The sequence below is a fragment of the Phaethon aethereus genome, assembly GCF_964289735.1.
Source record: "Phaethon aethereus genome assembly, chromosome: 11".
In the NCBI taxonomy this organism is placed as follows: domain Eukaryota; kingdom Metazoa; phylum Chordata; class Aves; order Phaethontiformes; family Phaethontidae; genus Phaethon; species Phaethon aethereus.
The window spans coordinates 4,009,059-4,026,550 of NC_138587.1; the positions used below are offsets into that span (position 1 = coordinate 4,009,059).

Sequence of the window (17,492 nt, forward strand, 5' to 3'; positions counted from 1 at the left end):
CAGGAGTTCAGACATCTCTCCGAGGGAAAAATTGCTTTTTGAGTGTCTGTCACTCCACAAAAGACCCGTTTGTTCTGCTCACAATGCTTAGCCTCTGTGGCTAAGTTGAGGACCGATCAGTGCTTTGAGTTACCCGTCCCGAAACACTTGAGGAGAATAGACTTTCACACTTGAGGAGAACAGACTTTCCCACTTCGCAAAAACTTCAGTCCTCACCCAGCAAAACGAGGTCTTTCAGGAGTTTAAAATTGGGCATCTCAAAAAACAGAGGCTCTCAGAAGTGATTTTTCCAAATAAATCAGAGTCAAGAGCTACGGCAAAAATTGAGATTCTCATTTTTACGTATCTTAAATAAAATTATGCGGGTGGAGAATTGCAGGAATAGCCGCTAGCTGCCTTCTGACCTATCTATCTGCATTGCCTGCATAAACCTCAGCAGAATATTTGCCGGATATTGCTCCACACAAAGGGGAGCACAAAATGAGGGAGGATGCAAATCCCCAGGATGAGAAGCACCACAGGTAAGCAGTGGTGCTTACCTGTGGTGAGCATCAGGGCAATACATGGCCGAAGTGAACCACCTCCCATCTACCCCGAGGTACAGCTGCAGGTGGGGACAACTACCACAGAGCACCTAAAGCTCTGTAAATCCATGCCTTAAGGTCACCCTGGAGTATCGCAGCCCCAGGGTGACTCATTAGACATGAATTCATGGTTTCAAACTGTGGGTTTGAAATGCCAGCATCTTCCTAACTGCCAGAGGGGAGATTCAGAGCATCCAGCTCTGGCTCCTGCTCTGAACTGGTAACACGAGAAACCCAGGCCATCAGCCTCCTTACTTACATCACATTATGAAATGTGAATGTTCTCTTCTTGAGTAAGAAAACTACTTCTTTGTTAAAAACCCTTCAGATTTCTGTCAAAAAGTACAAGACGAGCAAATTATACTCCATGGACCACTTAAATCCACCCTACTGCAATAAAAAGGCTTTTGTGATTTTTTTTTTCACTCTTTCCTTAGCAGCAGCTCACATTTCATCTCAGCTGGTAGATTAAAGGCTAAATAACAGATGCAATCAACTCACCCTTAGTAACCGCAGCATTAGGTGAGCCTGAGTCATTAGCATGCTTAACTGAAATAAATAAAAGTGACAACCAAACACAAACATGCATAGTCGATATAGAATCAAATGAAACAATAAATCAACCAAAACAAAGCAATGCTCCCCCAAATTTCTGCCATAAAAGAAAGAAACAAAGAAAAATATAAAGTAACGCAACAGGTGAACAAAGAATTTCTCAAAATACAAAGAAAATCCTTCAAAAATATGCATTATTCTGTAAAATACTTCATGGGCGATATAATCATCATTTCATTCTAGCAATCTAGTACAATAAAAAAAATCACTAAACCCTAAGTATCCACTAAAAAGACATTTCATAGAATTTATCCAGTCTCTTATTTCTTAATGCCTGCGTATTTTTTTTTTTAAATACAGTCCCTCAACAGGGACTTGGCACAGAGAGGAGTGGGCAGTCTCAAGCTGAATTTACAAAACCCTTTAAGTACGTGCCTCCCTTTTACACCTGCACCCAGTCTCATGGCTTCGACAGCAAGGCGTGCGCAAAGTCTCTTGCTGGGCCACTGCCAGGGCCATGAGAGGCCCCACAGTCAAGCCCCGTCTCGTTTTTCTGGAATCTGTGGGTGCATGTGTGTGGGACTACACCCATTAGAAAAGCTATGGAGAGCAACGTTTCATTTTGATATTTTTCTCACAATTATTATCTCACGATATGGTTTGAGCAAGCATTAAGATATACAAATCCGCTACTAATCCTTTATCTTTTTATCCCAACAGGAGAACTCCCAGAATCACATATTAAATATTAGGCTTCCATTCATGAAGAAAAATCTTCTTGGCTTTCTGGGCTGCGTCAGCCTGAAAAGTCAGAAGTATTACTGAAACAGAAGGCTGATATTAAGGGCACAGGCAGCCTCAGCGAGTGGCACAAGTGATACCAGAAACTATTACCGTCAAAAGAGATTCAGGCGGAGTGGGATGGGTCTCCAGCTGGTACAAGCAGCCTTAGTTCCACCGGCTTCTGTCAGGCTTTGCTGATTTAATGCGTGCCCTAAAAGGCTGCATTTTTTTGCTTGGATATTTGTATTCTTTCCCCCTGTTTCTAACACCGATACCTGTACACCCCTTGTAATCAGTGGCTTTATGCAGCTTGAATTAGCGGGCTGATAGTGCAGTGGGTAGCTACGCACTGAACATACGCACATGTCTGACAACGGGACAGCAAACCCAGCTCGCCCCAGTGAGACTCAGATGCCGGGGCAGTACCTGAAACCATCTTTTGTATAAGACCCTTGGAGCCTACAGGAATACAGAGATGTTAAAACAAAAAATAAATAAAATTTGATGTTCCCTACACAACATGTCATTAAGGAAATGGAAAATGCCTTGTGTGTCACTCTCGATGCTCAAGGCAGCCTGCAAAGGCCTGGAAAGCACTGTCCCTCCCAACCTCATTGCTGCACCCGGACCAAACCAGGCCTGCACTCAGGGAGGAGGTGGCCACATAAAGTCCTTGAGACCCAGCGAAGTCCCATCCATCCATGACCCGCTGGACTGCAAGAGCAGCAGTTTTCCCTAATGCATCATTAGCTTTCACCCGGGGGAGAACAGGAGGAAGGACTTTTGGGGACCAACAGCTGCAAAAAGCTTTTATCGGTTGAATTTAGCCCTTAGAGTAAGGTTAATAATGCAGGAATAAGCACAGTAACATGCGTTTTCTTCAGAGAGAATCACATCAGAGATATAGGGCACACATCTGCATTCGCTGATGCCTGGGGAGTTGAAAAAACAACAGAAAATAAGAAATTACTCATCCACAGACTTACAACGGGAAACCTTCAGCGTCATTGGCATTTTCTGTACAATTGTCCTCAGTCTTGGAAATGCTGCAAAGCAGCAATAATCACTCCGACTGTCATTTTCTTCCACATTTGCAAAGTAGAGATCTCCCTTAAGGCTCATGGAGACCCTTTCATCTTGCGGAATGTGCTGCAAATCTAGCAAGAAAAAATAATTATGATATGGTAATGATACTGAGCTGTTTCACCAACATGACTACTAATGCTCTCCTGTCATGTTTGCTTCCAGATACAGGATATAACTTTGATGTGAAAAAGGCAGTAGGCCCAGCATAACCAATGGGTTATTCACCAATATTGAACATACGATTGATAATTGAGAATAAATATTTTACATACAATAATATGTTTATATAAATATATATGAAAAAAAATTGATAATGACAAATTGATAATTAAAAAAGTAGATACAAAGGCCTGAAATGATGATATGGAGTTCACCATTTACAGATCTCCCCATGGCCACTGTCCCAAGCACTTTGCTCTTCTGTAACTACAGATTACAGCAGGGGAGCGTTGGTACAAGCTAAGGTCGCTGTACTGTCTCGTGGTTGATCCAGCCAAATGCAGGTCTGTGCTAAATACCTATGTCAGGAGTAGAGAGGCTGCCTTATAAGATCAGAGGTTTAATGTGGCACCCTGTCTGTGCAAGTACTTGGTCAGCATCAGAAGCAAAACTTGGTCATAGAGCCAATCCGAGTTACTTTGCTTCCCAAGAACCAGAAATTCCTGCAGAACACAAATGCTGAAGAATAACGTGACAGAAACATGCAAGGAACTAATTATACATACATGAGAGATTTTTTTTTTTCTTAGTATCATAAATCAACCGTTATTTTATGAAACCAGTGGTGATAGACATAATACATTGTCACGTTTTTTCCTTCTACTGTAAATGCAGTAGTCCTCATTACTAGTAGACTAATTTTTTTGAGTTTATTGGTATGTAAGCTTTCTGATATCTCATCTTTAATAATATGTTGTGTCAATGTACTCAACAATTTAACTTTGCGCTATGTAAAAACATATCTCCATTCTCCATTTTTCAATTTTGTTTTTCAATATCCAGATCTTTTTCCTAAGCACTTGCACAATTACCATTCCCATCAATTATGAATCTGTAATGAAACTGCTCTGGAAGACAAAGGTTTTGAATCTCCTCAGATGAATAGTGTAAAAATTGTTTACTTACCAATATTCATCCAATAGATATGCAAAGGTGGGATGCCTTTTGGGGGGTTACAGTGCAAAATCACAGAATCACCATGCTCCACATCAAGGGGCTCAATTTTTTCTTTTGGGAATTTTGGTACACCTGTACAAAAGCAAAAAAGTTCCTATTTTATTGCTACCTTTTGAAATTTTGCCCTTCAATTCCCCCTTAATACAGTTCTTAATAAAATACTTACCTTAAGAACATCCTTTGCATTTTCTGCCTTTAGTTAATACTATTATTTACAAAAGTGATACAGAGTAATGATGCATTTTACTAAGAAACTGATTAAGAAACCTCTGCACAGACTGTAGTATTGAAAGCCAGGCAACCCGATGGTGATGTTGAACACATGCCAGTGATGTCCACGAGATTTCCTTAGGCTTTATTTTAATGCATTTATTTTCAAACGCTTTCTCTAGCTCCTCTGTTTGTACTGTTTGGAAGGGACAACTCAATGCCACACAGAAGCGCAGCCTGAGGCTAAGATCGGCGTAGAGGATGATGCACTGACGGGTCCTGAGCTGCTCCCGGGAGATCAGAAACCAGTCTGCGAGCGCAGTATGTTCTGGGAAGACTTGGCTAAAAAGTGGTTCCCAAGAAGCCATCGCAAGTCAATGCAGGTGAGGAGAGACATCAGGCAGCTATTCTGCCTTTTGCCTGGAGTTGCCCCAATTCTTATCCTTCTCCATAATCAGATGAAGCAGAAGTTTAAAGACTATATTGCCTCCTCATCCCCTCAGGTGTAAAACCTTTGCTGTGCAGACCTGCAGACTTTCTCGGGATCCAGAGACGGGATTTGCACAAAATAATATTCAAGGGTGCATAAGGGTTGCACTATTTGGGCTTAAATATAGGCTAAATTAATGGATCAAGGACTTGTTTCATCACCGAGAGCATCAGCACTGATGCCAGCAGACTGTTCAAAGCCTGAACCACTCTTGGCAAACGTGGGCAACCTGGCCAGTCTCAGCAGCCCAAAATGCAACCAGAGCGCATCCAAGAACAGGGGAAGCGGAGCTAGGCTGGAGCCCTCACCAAACCAAGCACTGGGAGGCTGCAGCTCAGGGATTATTGCAAATGTAGCCACTCCTTAAACGAATTTCGCTAAGACAGTTTCAGGGCGGACACTGTCTTCTGCTTTCATTTCAGACAAGTTCAAACTAGCAAAAGTTTCAGTTCAGGCAACTGTATTAAACAGCAAAATTAACAGCAATTAAACAGCAAAGGAATGAAAGCATCCTGGCTGTGCAGAATAAACTGGCACAGCAAATATTGCCATCCCAGTGTTCAAGTCATAACAGGGAACTCTGATAGTGAATAAACAATTTAAAATACCAGTGGCTCCAGCAGCTCCACAGGGCAGCTGCAGTGTCACATCGCAGGCGCCAAACCGAGGGAGGAGGGTGAGAAATGGCAGGGCCAGGACTCTGAGGAGACTTTATACATTGTAAGATTAGTAAATGTAAAAAGAAGCAATCGCTGTAATGCTGATTGCCTGAATGCAAGATTGTGCATAGATTCTATCTCCAGGAGGATTATTAATACATTATGAATTCTTAGGAGAGGTAAAATGGAGTTAATGAGCATTCATTACCCACTCCGTAGGTGAAATTTCAGATAACAAAGATATATACATATATACATTCAAATCCAGTATATTCAATAACCTATAGTCTTCAAGCCCTGGAAAATATATCTGCTGACTGCTGGAGAGGTGAAACACTTTCCAGTAGGAAAAAGCCAATTCGTTGATATAAAGCTTACTTATTCCCAAAAGCACATCACTCTCAACAAAACTCTAAGAAAGCTGGATCAGGTGAAGGATAAGGGATTTATGACTAAACCAAAGAGACCAGCAACTAGACTAATAGTGAGATCACTCATCTAGGACATTGGAAACTCTTGTTCAAACCCATTTTCTGCCTCATTTGGCACAACTAAATCTGGGTCTCCAACATCCCAGGTGGGTGCCATAACCACTGGTCTTCTCAGTCAATTTCTGTAGCCAGTAATTACAGAATTATACAAAAATACAGTAAATCCCACCAGGAAACAGTGAAAAATCATGGTCTTGGTGTCATTAGCTAGCGGTGTAGGCATTCATCTCCAGTGCATGGCCCAGATGTCTGCCTCTGGTCCTCAGTGGGGGAAGTAGCAACTTGAACCCCAGTGTCCTCCATCTCTAACAAGTACTTGAACTACAGGCAGTCGGGGCTTCTGGGTTCTTCCGTGTTGTTTGTTTCACTTTGTTCATCATGAAAAACATGCAAAACTTTGATTTTCCCCTCAATGCATAACTTTGAGTGTTTTGAACACTTGAATTTTGCAAGAGATGAAATCGCAGCTTTCATGATTAATTCCTGAGCTAAACTTTCCGACAAGCATATTTTCTTGCTGGGGTCCCATCGGTCTCAGATTAGAAAAATAACTACTTCTGAATTCTGCAGCAGGAGATTTATTAAAGCTAGGAAGCTAATATCACATTAGACTTTGGCGCTTGCACATTTGTCTTCAGTATGTATATGTAGGCAACATTTTTTTTTTGCAGTGTTCCTCTGTTTTAATTAGTGGATATTCCAGAATCAATCACTACTGATTTGTGGCTGATCATAGAAACTATCATCACTGAATTAAGCTCAAAAGTTATCTTACAAGATTAATTGTGTCATGAAAGTGTTGAATACTGTACGGAGTTATCAATGCAGCACATGGACACTGTAAAATTTACAACCAATTGATCTCATTGCAGCAATACCATTAAAACTGTCATGTCAATCTTTCATGCAATTCCCCACACACAGATATAATGAGAGGGGACAGAGAATCCAGCATAGCTCCAAGTGCTACCTCTCACATATCCATAACACAGGGGAGAACAACATTATTTAATGACTCTGAGAAAGGCTTGCCGAAGTGCCAGCAGGATGGCTCTCACGACACAAGCAATCAAGTGGCAGGTATGAAACAGCCATAGGGAAGATGAAAAACAGCACGCCTGACTTCTGTATGGAGACATCTTCTAAAAGCCCAACGTGACATATAGAGCTCTCAAAACAGTCTTGGGAAAGGCTTCGCTGCCCAAATACTGTTTCCTGACAAGGCTGTACAGTGAATGCTGTACAGCACTCAAAAAACAGAATTACAGAGCTCTGACAGTGTGTAAACCGTGGAAATGAAAGATTATCAATGTCCAGAGTCATCTGTGTATGGAACCAGGCTCTGTTTAATCCCCGGGGTGACTCAAAGTTTAATGACCAAACTGTACTTGAGATTAGGCTGAAATACCATCAGCAAATTAGGTTGGCTGAGAGAAATTCCAGAAAGGAGGCTGGGTTATGCCCTCCTGCTTCTTATCTGTTCAGAAAATGCAGTATCTCAGCTAAAAGCAAACAGGAGGGAGAGCAGTACAATGCAATATAAAATCTAAATTTGAGTTTAGTAGTATAGATTCAAAAATATAGCAACCAGAGTTAGGGTACTCCAGTTGCCAGCAACATTGCTTCAGATTTACTCGCAGGACACTGTTTTACGGCTTAGTTTTTGTCCTACTGCTGACTACAGTGACTTCACACTATAACTCAATACTATAACTGTATTGAGTATGGCAATTTATACCAGTTTATATGAGAATGGAGTCCATTCAATCTGATATTTTACATGTTTCTGGGTAAAGTGTTGAGAGATAGAAATGAAGGAAAAGGGTTTCTCGAGAAACAAGGACTGTAGAAGTCCTTGAGTCCTTGAGTCCCCTGTGTCTAGTTTCTACCAGCAGCTGCTGTAAAATAGAAGTCAACTCAGTATGGTAAATCAGCAATTAGGAAATATTTTTGGAAACTATTGCAGGAAAACATCACTATACACCAGGTGTGTTTTTATAACCTTCTCTGTGGATGCTGCTGGAGATGTGTCCTGGGCTAGATGGGTGCTTTGCCCGACCCATCGTTGATACTCTTAAGTTCTTCCACACAAATAAATCCTTAAAGGATACAATAGTGAGGGAAGGTGGAAATAGTTAAGAAACTTCTATATCCTGGAAATTCCCAGATCCTCAGATGCTTCAATTAGTAGCTGGCTGATTGTTGTACAAATCTATATCTTGTGCAATGAACAGCCCAACATGTCCAAGAATCATAAATGTGACTTGCAGTCACTGACCACATGAGTTGTATCGAACAGAGTTTGGGCAGCTTCCAGTACACATCTCAGTGCATCAATCGCTACTCTGTTCCATGTAGTATGTGCAGTAGTTAAATCTGCAATTTCCATTGCAGCCTTTGAACTGTTTATGAGATACGATCTTGCTTATTTATGGGGTTTTTTAATTGCTGCATTAAATTGAAAAAGTTAGGAAACTCTGTCTGTCAGGAAGACCATGGCTGTCAGTTCACTCGCTCTCAAAGAAGCTTCTATGATGGAATCAGTGACGGTCTTCTTTTCTGTGTAAATCTTCCTCTATTGCCCTTTCCAAAACGATGGTCGCTGGCAACAGTCAGAGTGATCCCAACAATTTAGGTGTCCACAAAAGTTGTCAAAGGTATAGGACACTGGTTTAGGAGGCAGGAGGTTTAAGTTTTATTCTCACTGCCTGCAAAGGCTCAGTGAGTTACTCTCTTTTGTTTTCTCTTCCAAAAACCTATACTGAATGTCTTCACAAAGCGTGTTACTGAGACCTCCTATTTTAGCTCAATATCTTTTAATGACTACACAATATTCACATCTGCATAGCATAGCTTGCCACTGGACAATTTTATGTTTAAGCTGTGTTTCCCTCCTCAGATCTTTGGTCTTTTAGAGCAACAGCTTTAGAAATACTGAGCATAAATCTTAATGCAGTCAACCATGAAGAGTCTTTCACAGTACAGTTAATTAAAGAAGTTTAAACCACACTTTTTCTCCTTCCTCTGGCATTAGGCCTATTCCCTAAATACAGGAGGAGGATAGCTGAGGTCTGTGTTCTTGCCATTTGAATTTATTTTCATGCTGCATGTATCTTGTACCAATCTGGACTTTGTAAATGATGCAAACATATAGAGAACCTCAGACCCCATTCTTCCCCACACTCCTTAATGTCATCATATATAGGGGAGGTGTGGTATTTTCATTATGTAGGTGACATTTAATGATAATTTCTGCTGACATTTCCATTGTTTTCCTGGAATGAATAGTGTGAGTAAACAGTTTTTTGTTCTGCTTTTCAGCATCAACCTTCCTTTCCTTACAGATGCAGTGTTCTCCTTCTGCAATGTAAATGTAATTTATGAAAGAAACTGGCCTAGTCTGACTTGCTGGGTTTTTCTTCACTCTATTGGCATAGTGACTTGCCAAGTAGCTTACATTTTAGTTGAATACAGCTGGCAAAGCACTGCCACCTCTGCATCATTGTCATGAATGCATGTAGTCATCTCACATGTACCAGCCTCTGCTTCAAAACCTGATAAATAGAAGCAATTTATCCCAAACTCTTCTGTGTCAGTGATTGCCTCATTTACAGGGGATCTGTACACCAGCAGATCTCTTTCACTTGAGCACAGTTGTAGACTATCCACCACTTTAGAAAATCACAGGTGTCTTCTGTTACTCTCTGAATCCTCATTTAATTGGCAGCATCTACGTTGCACAATTAAATGAAAGAACTGATGGCAGAAGAGCATGAATAAAAGTAAATGTGCCTTAAAAGGTGTGGGAGTCAGGTAAATCTCTCTAGTATATTATCTGTACTATTTATTTATTTTCTGGATTTAGGACTTTGCATGTATTAGCGCTAAAATTCCTCTCGCGTTTCGTAACAACCATGTGTGTAACTTCTCAGTTAAGTTGTTGCTAAGTATGTCCAGTATATTTAATATCTACTGAAGCTAGTATAGACAATGTTTCATCAAAAGCAAAAATTATCTGCCATGAGTAGAGATTCAATAATACCAGATACAGACATCAACTTGTTCTTGTTTTCCATATTTAAGCATCTTTTTTGGTTCAGTAGCAATGGAGTATCAGAATATTTTGCTGGAGGTGACACTCGTTCACTGAAACACGACACTGAGGTCTTGAACTCCTCTGAAAATTAATGAGTCTGAGACACTTTGCTTAAGAGAAGTCGTATTAACCCCACTGTCCTGGCCAGACTCCAAAGTGAATAATTATGTCCTGTCTAAACCTCTGAGTAACTGCGTCATTCTTCTGTTTCTGCTTGAAACTCCGGTTGACATCAGGTACACAGCTGCACTGTCCTACCCACGGAGCCAACTCACATCATTAGTTCAGCAAACTTCAACTTACTGTCCTAAAACTTTGTGCTGTTCTCCTCTACTAAGGAATGCTATTCCCTTAAAGCAACTGCAAGTGTAATCTTGGTAATTCCTCACCAAACACCAAGCTACTGCATTAGGGGATGCTATGCAATACAGTGTAATGTGAAATAAATTTAGCGAGGAAAAAATCCATAAAACTGGCTGGAAGGAAAATAAATCCTGTCTTTCATAACACTACATTTACATGGCATCCTTAGCAGCCCTCTTCCAGGAACTGCCCCAGCCCCTGCGATCTGTCTTATTTCCAACATGATCACAGCACCACGACCCTCCCGCCCTGGCTATGCCTTAAATACTTCTGAGGATTATTTCTTATGATTAAAACATGACAGAAATTATTATGCATGTTTCTCATAGCCTGTTTCATCTGCACTGACCAGCTAGAAGTAGGTTTTTGTAGCTAGGTGGCCATCTCTTGCCTCTGCATCTCAGCCAGATGACTGTGGAGATATCCCCCACCATGTGGACGCAGCAATTCCACATATGCCCAGTCCTTTCAGATCCCCTGATAACAAAATATTGTAGGAACTTGGAAATGCAGGATCTAGTCTAAAGAAAAGCTCCACTGACTGCACTGTTGATTCTCCTCTTCTGTGCCACTTGACTACGTTAGACAGTCTGCTTCATGTTCTCACTTTGCTCCATCATAGAGCCAGTGGAGTTTCTTGTCCTTTCTAGTCCCACTAGGAAGTTTCTGCCTCAAACTCTCCTTTTCTAATTTCATAGATTTCGATCCTGAATTTAAGACCAATTGTGTCTTCATCATCCTATATTACTTTCAAACTACAAGTGCTTAAATGTATTTGTACAAAGCTGGTTGTATCAGTGTTGTCCTAATCATTACCTTGAACTCTGTGTCAGTAAATTTCATCCCACTCCTATAACCCTGGTCCTTAAAATCATCCATTTCCCCCTCTGCCCTTCCTCTGTGCTAATGATGGAAGGACACATTTCTAAGATCAATAATTCTCACAACTACTTTTTTGAGCTCATTTTCCATTCATTTCCAGGTCCTTAATGTTCCCCCTGTAAGTATTTATACCAAACCCTGAACGCTGCTCACATCAGACTAATGAACTCACAGACGACTGGATCGCTTCCCCTTGAGCTTTCAAATGTTCGCATCAGTTACTATTTTGTGGTAATAAACTGCTATTTCTCCCATCCTTTCCCCCAGCTTCTGATCTCATGTTCCTTGCTCTGAGATGGAGACCATATTGTCCTCCCAATTTCTGGGCACTCAGTCACAGTTGCCAAGCTGAAATATTACAGTCCTATGACTCTTAACAACATTTGCTTTCCAAGAAATATATGGAAAGTGAAAGCATCACATGATTCCTAATTCTAATCAAATAAATATCTCTAGTATTAGGGAGATCACTCCAACTTTAACTCAGGGGTTTCCCCAAACTCACAACGGTTCTTTTACAACACTTCCCCGAAGTGATTTGACGTAAACTGATTTTGCTTTCTCTGACAATGACTTCCTATTCCTTTATTGCCCACTACATTTTAAAACTTTTAATATATTTCTAACACTGTTTCATGCTCTATGCCATTATGTCTATCTTTCATGAACAGCTAATATCTTTCAATAACTGTACCGCAGTTAAGAAAGCTACTCTGCTATTTTTTCTGCTATCTGTTTTATCTCCCCAAATATTTTGATTTCTGTATTTTCATGATGTGTTGGCATCAGCTCACAAACAAATTGTCTCTGCCCAGATTAGGTAAAGAATTTACCAGACTACAACTCTCATCAATATTTATGCTTTCTTCCTCACAGAAAGAGATAAGTATTAGAACTGGAAGCATCACCAGAGCAAATAGTGGCTCTAAGCAAATACAAATCAGAAAAGAATCCTTTGGGGTTTTATGGCAAAGGCGAAGCAAGTGCTTTATAAAGGCATTTAAACAGTCAAGTCAAAGCAAATAATAAATTTCTGTCATTGAACATTCAGCTCTCCTGAGACAGCTATTAAGAAGTTTATACTAATTTACCCACTACCCCATCCTCTAGAGGCAAAGAGGGGCAGATGACACTCAGAAAGCAAAAAAACCTAATAAATGTTTTCCAAATTAATATATCCAGGAAAACATATGCATTATTTACCCAGTTGTGTTTGTATTAATTAAAGTTGATAAGGAGTGTCAGTATCAGCACTTGGAAATCTGTAAGGACTTGATAGTACAATGGTATTGCCCGAAACCCTGCATTCAGATTTAGTTTCTGTCCTCAAAACCAGGAATGAAATGAAATGAAATAATTCCAGGCAGCATACGGATTTTTTCCTTCCAATATTCACTGAATAACAAACAGTGCATATTTTACCATACATCACCTTAGTAACTAGTTCTTTCCCATTTAACTTGCGTAAATACAGTTTTCACCTTAAAAAAACAACAAAACAAAAGCAGAGTAAAAGTCCTTACTTGGAACAATTAGCTCAATTTCTTTTGACATGGCAGTTCCCAGCGCATTGGATGCATAGCAACGGTATTTCCCTTGAAAATTGGTGATGATTCCACGGTTTTGAATCACAAATGTTCCAGAGTTGTTAGATGCAACTATCCTTGGGTCAGATAACAAATCAAATGGTTTTCCATCTTTAGTCCAGTTGAAGCTGGAAAATAATTTGAGTGTTACAAAGGGCAGATCACAGAACAGAGAGCACTATGGTACAAAACCAGTGGTAAATACAGGTCCAACAATGCACTAGAAAGAAGAACTTGATATAAGAAGAAAGAGTTGGATGGTAAAATGACCGCTATGCTACTATAACTTGTGTTAGCTATTGGGCATGTCTCTCCTGTTGGACACTTCACTTTTGGATAACTGACTGTGACATGAAATAAGAATACCAAGCTTAAGGCAAGGACAAAAAATGAGAGAGTCCATCTGTGAAAGCAAGAGCCGCACAATAAAAGGAACTAGAGGTTTGCGAAAAAGCTGTGTCTGTAGGAGAGCTGGTGCTTTTGACTGGCAAGGATTGATGGGAGCATTCTCACTAGCTACAGGAGATACCACGGTTGAACCCAGGAGAAACTGAGATGACTCTCCTGAGTTTCTCCTGGTCTTCACATAGAATCTCTTGTAGTTTTGATGCTACTGGGTTGTGATTTTAATGAGTGCTGAAGTACTGGTCATAGCTGGTATGTGGAAGTCTCAGGTGGCTTGAAATTGGGCTAGACTGATTCAAAATCAGAGACAGCTGGGAATGACAGTATAACATGCATTTAGTGGAATACGTACCTTTTTCAATGTTTTAAGAGAATAAATTAATGTCAACAGAAACGTATGTTTTGGCACTTCTAGTATTGGCAAAACTACCTTGCGACTGTATGGAGGGGAGTATGGGTTCCTACCGCCTAACCATCGCTATCACGTACATTTAAATATACCAGAAAACTTTTCACTGATCTGCTGACAAACAGTGAAGCAAAGGAAATTTGTTATCACACTACAAACCTCCATTCAGAGTTCAATTAAAAAGGATCAAACCATCTTGATATAGCAATAACAACTGCCTTTTTCAAGCAAGTTTAAATTGTGTTGTGAAGAAAAAAGAAAGGAAGAATAGAAACGACATGCAAACCAGCTATTAATTTAGCCCATATACCATCCAGTGGTGAAAGTCTCAGGAGAAGCTTTTACTGTGTTATTATTAAATTTTTGTTAATCACATTTGCATTAAAAATCTTTTCCCTTTTACATTGGTGTAAAATACATAAAGCTTATCTTTGGATATTTATTTGAATAGCTCTTTATGTGTATATTTGTAACACCACCACGGTCATGATAATGTCAGGTACAGACAAGGTATCTGATAAAATGCAAATGTGATCTCTGAATACACGGTTTAATGTGCTTGGTATTTTTAGGGCTGCTGTGGAAAAGGCAGAAGAACAGCTGGGACCCTTTGATTACCATTACACCTCTCCTATCTTTTGCAGCACAGCCCAGACAAGCTCTTTTAAATCATGGGGTGAACTTAGCACATGCTAGAGAAATGGAACACCTCCCAACAGGAAAAAGGCATGTTGTTATCTATTCACAGAGTGAGTGGAAGTGATCGAGCAACAAAAGCCGAATGGCCTAAATGGAAACCCAAACCTTAACCTTGCCTTACGATGACGAGCAGGTTACTATACGTCCCCTATTCCTCTCCTCCTCAAAAACAGAACAGTGTTTGGCAAAGGCTTTGAGTAAACTCAATTTCTGTTTGCTTCTCCAGGTGAAAGCAGTACTCACGTGGGCTGTGGGTTTCCTTTAGCTTCACATTTAATTGTAAAGTCCTCATCAAAAGGGTAGGCAACCTGGGTGTGAGATTGCTCCGTGATTGTTGGAAGCTGCGCAACTGAACACAAAGAGAGTGGGTTAAGACACCATTCAAGCAAAACTGCTCCACTCAGGGCCTTTCTTCAAAAGGGTCAATGTCAGGATTGCCTTACTCCTGCAAAGTGAGGCTTGCCTTAAAAAAAAAAAAGGACAATGATCATCATCTTCCTGGCATTGACAATACTCTCTCCTCCCAAAACTGAACACTATCATGTCCTCAGCAGCCAGAGGAAGGCTTGACAGCACTGACTGTGTTCGGCCAGCCGCTCAGGGCCATCACCGGTACACGCTTCCATGTATGATCAACCCACCCAGGGCAGAGGAAGGCTGGGGCCATGTTAAAGCTAAAGCCAAAGCATAGGTGTGTGGACTGGTAAACTTGTTCAGTGGTGAAGTCAATAACAGGCTTTTTAACCCAGACACAGCTACACACGTGTGAAGCAGCAAACTGCTGTCTCCATCCTGGATAAAATTGCCAGGAAATCCATGGACTGCAAAGATGACTTAACACCCCCTCCAGGGTACAGCACGGGAAGAGCCGTTACCAGTCACACAGACACGACGATGTTTCACTAACTTGTTTTTTCTAAGGGAATTAAAGTGTTGCAAATGTCTGTGACAGAGCCACACGAGGGAGAACGCTCCCTGCAGTGGAGCTGGGGATAATAGGATCATCATATTGTTATAAACAGCCAGGAAGAAAATTAACATGCTCTTTGGTTTCTTTTTAAGTCCAGGAAGCTCAAAGCTGGAGCAAAACGTGGTGTCTTGCCATACCATCCGGTCTCAAAGCCGAACACTTCCGAGCCCACCAGCGTCACTGATCAGACATAATTCTTTTTTATTAAAATATAAAATGCTTCATTAAAGCGAATTAAGGGCTAGATAGTTCCCCCGTGTAGGTAATTAAAAGCAATGGATGCCCAGATAGTTTGTCCTGCACTTTACAGTCACAGCTCCACGTTTGCTTTATTTAACCAGCAGGAGCCACTGCCGTACCTTCCTCCAAAAAAGTTCTACTTCCAAAAGCTGTTAAACAAGTTTGCATAACTTAAGAAAAATATGCTGTAAACCTGCTTGACTGCCTTATCCTTTGCAGCCAGGGCTGTTGGCAGAGTCCAGAGTGCTAACAGCTCACAGCAGGTCCACACGATGCCCTGAAACTGGCCCGTGTCCTATACTGAGGCTACAGCACCCAAAGCCCTGCAAAGAGCCTACGTTTCTTTTTCCTTAGGTTTATTCATTTATCCCCACCATAATTCATTCAAAACCCAATATTGTTGAGTTTTGCTTTGCTGTGGGTTTTTTCCCCCCCAAAAACCTGTAGATTGTAATCCTCCTAATCCATCTATATTTGGAAAACGCAAAGCTTGGGAGGTCTGGGCTGTGCTCCAGGCAGTGGGGTCCACTGGCTTTCATTGGACTGGCCCCTATGAGCCTCATGCCATATTTCACACGTATCCAGAAAGCACACCAACCGTGTCAAACAGGCAGTTTGAACGCATCGTAGCCACAGAGGGATAAAGGAGGTGCTCCCCAGGGCAGTACGCGAGGTGTAGGAAACACTGCTCTGGGGACTAACGTACGCCCCGAGACATACACCTGCTCCTTTTTTGGACTGAAACGGCAGGTTGCAAGACAAATAAGGGTATATGTACATCAAACAAGCTTCAGGGAGATTCAGAGCCAAAATGAGGAATTTATGTGAAGGACAAAACCAAACCCTTGGAGCGAAGCGTTGTGTTGGATCGCAGACCTCAGATATATGTTATTAGACAAGTTTACTGCTACATTTAAGCAGGTCCAAACAAAGTAGCTTACATTTTTATCACATCTGAATTTCCCAAAGGCTATGTTCTGGCAGAATTAAATTCAAAATGGAACAACTGAAAAGCAGGATTTAATATTTTTTTCTTCAGGGAAAGGTTAAAAAAAAAAAAAACAAACAAAAAGGAATACCAAATCAAAACAGCAAAGTGTTCAGTAAATAGCTACAACTCACCTGATAATGGTATTTCAATAGCTGCTGCCAAACTCAATACAAAGAAAAACAGGCATATGGTGATCCCCTTTGTGCTTAATAGCGTCTCCATCACTCTTGTGTAAATAAGGAGTCCAAACAGAATGAGAGGTACCTTATGCTTCCTCTCACCGTCACTTCAAATCAGATGTAAGGATGTGAAATTGAAAGTCTAGTGCGGAAAAGAAACAGCCATATTAGCTTGCAATATTAACTTGGTTCTAACAAGGTTACTAAATTTAAGCAGTGCTTCAGGATTTGCAGCTAAATTGCAAATTGCACTAACCGGTACAATTTCTTCTCCTCTCACCCCAGCCCCCTGGCTCTGGGCAGGTCCTCTATTAAATTTCTAACCAAAAAATACGTGCACAAAAGTACAAATCCATTATGGCACAGAAGCCTAATTATTTTTTGTTTTGCAATTAAAAATACGAATAGTTTAAAATGTGGTATACTTGTAATCATTCCAGTTCATAAATTTTTTCTAATGAGAGATGTGTAAGTTGGAAAGTAATGTAACAGACTTAATGAGAGAAATTTGGTACACTAATGACCTTGTTCATAAATCTCATATGTCTTTTATCTTTCATTTATGTATAAAAAAGGATACTATCTAGTTTAGTTCATTAATAAGGACCAGAACACGAAACCTTTGCTTTTCCTCCATA

The 17,492-nt window shown here is 40.6% G+C and overlaps 1 protein-coding gene across 1 annotated transcript in view; it reads right to left on the reverse strand.

The window, feature by feature from the left end:
* CHL1 (cell adhesion molecule L1 like) overlaps positions 1-17,210 on the reverse strand; it is a gene marked incomplete at its 3' end in the record, with an annotated part of 56,375 nt that extends 39,165 nt beyond the window's left edge. Inside the window, exons 1-6 of the mRNA XM_082004443.1 lie at positions 16,807-17,210; positions 14,718-14,823; positions 12,899-13,089; positions 4,134-4,256; positions 2,909-3,079; positions 1,086-1,133 (exon numbers count right to left, since the gene is read on the reverse strand). Of these exons, the coding sequence (XP_081860569.1) occupies positions 1,086-1,133; positions 2,909-3,079; positions 4,134-4,256; positions 12,899-13,089; positions 14,718-14,823; positions 16,807-16,897 (730 nt within the window). The 5' untranslated portion in view covers positions 16,898-17,210. The remainder of the gene's footprint in view (positions 1-1,085; positions 1,134-2,908; positions 3,080-4,133; positions 4,257-12,898; positions 13,090-14,717; positions 14,824-16,806) is intronic.
* Positions 17,211-17,492: the final 282 nt, after the last annotated feature.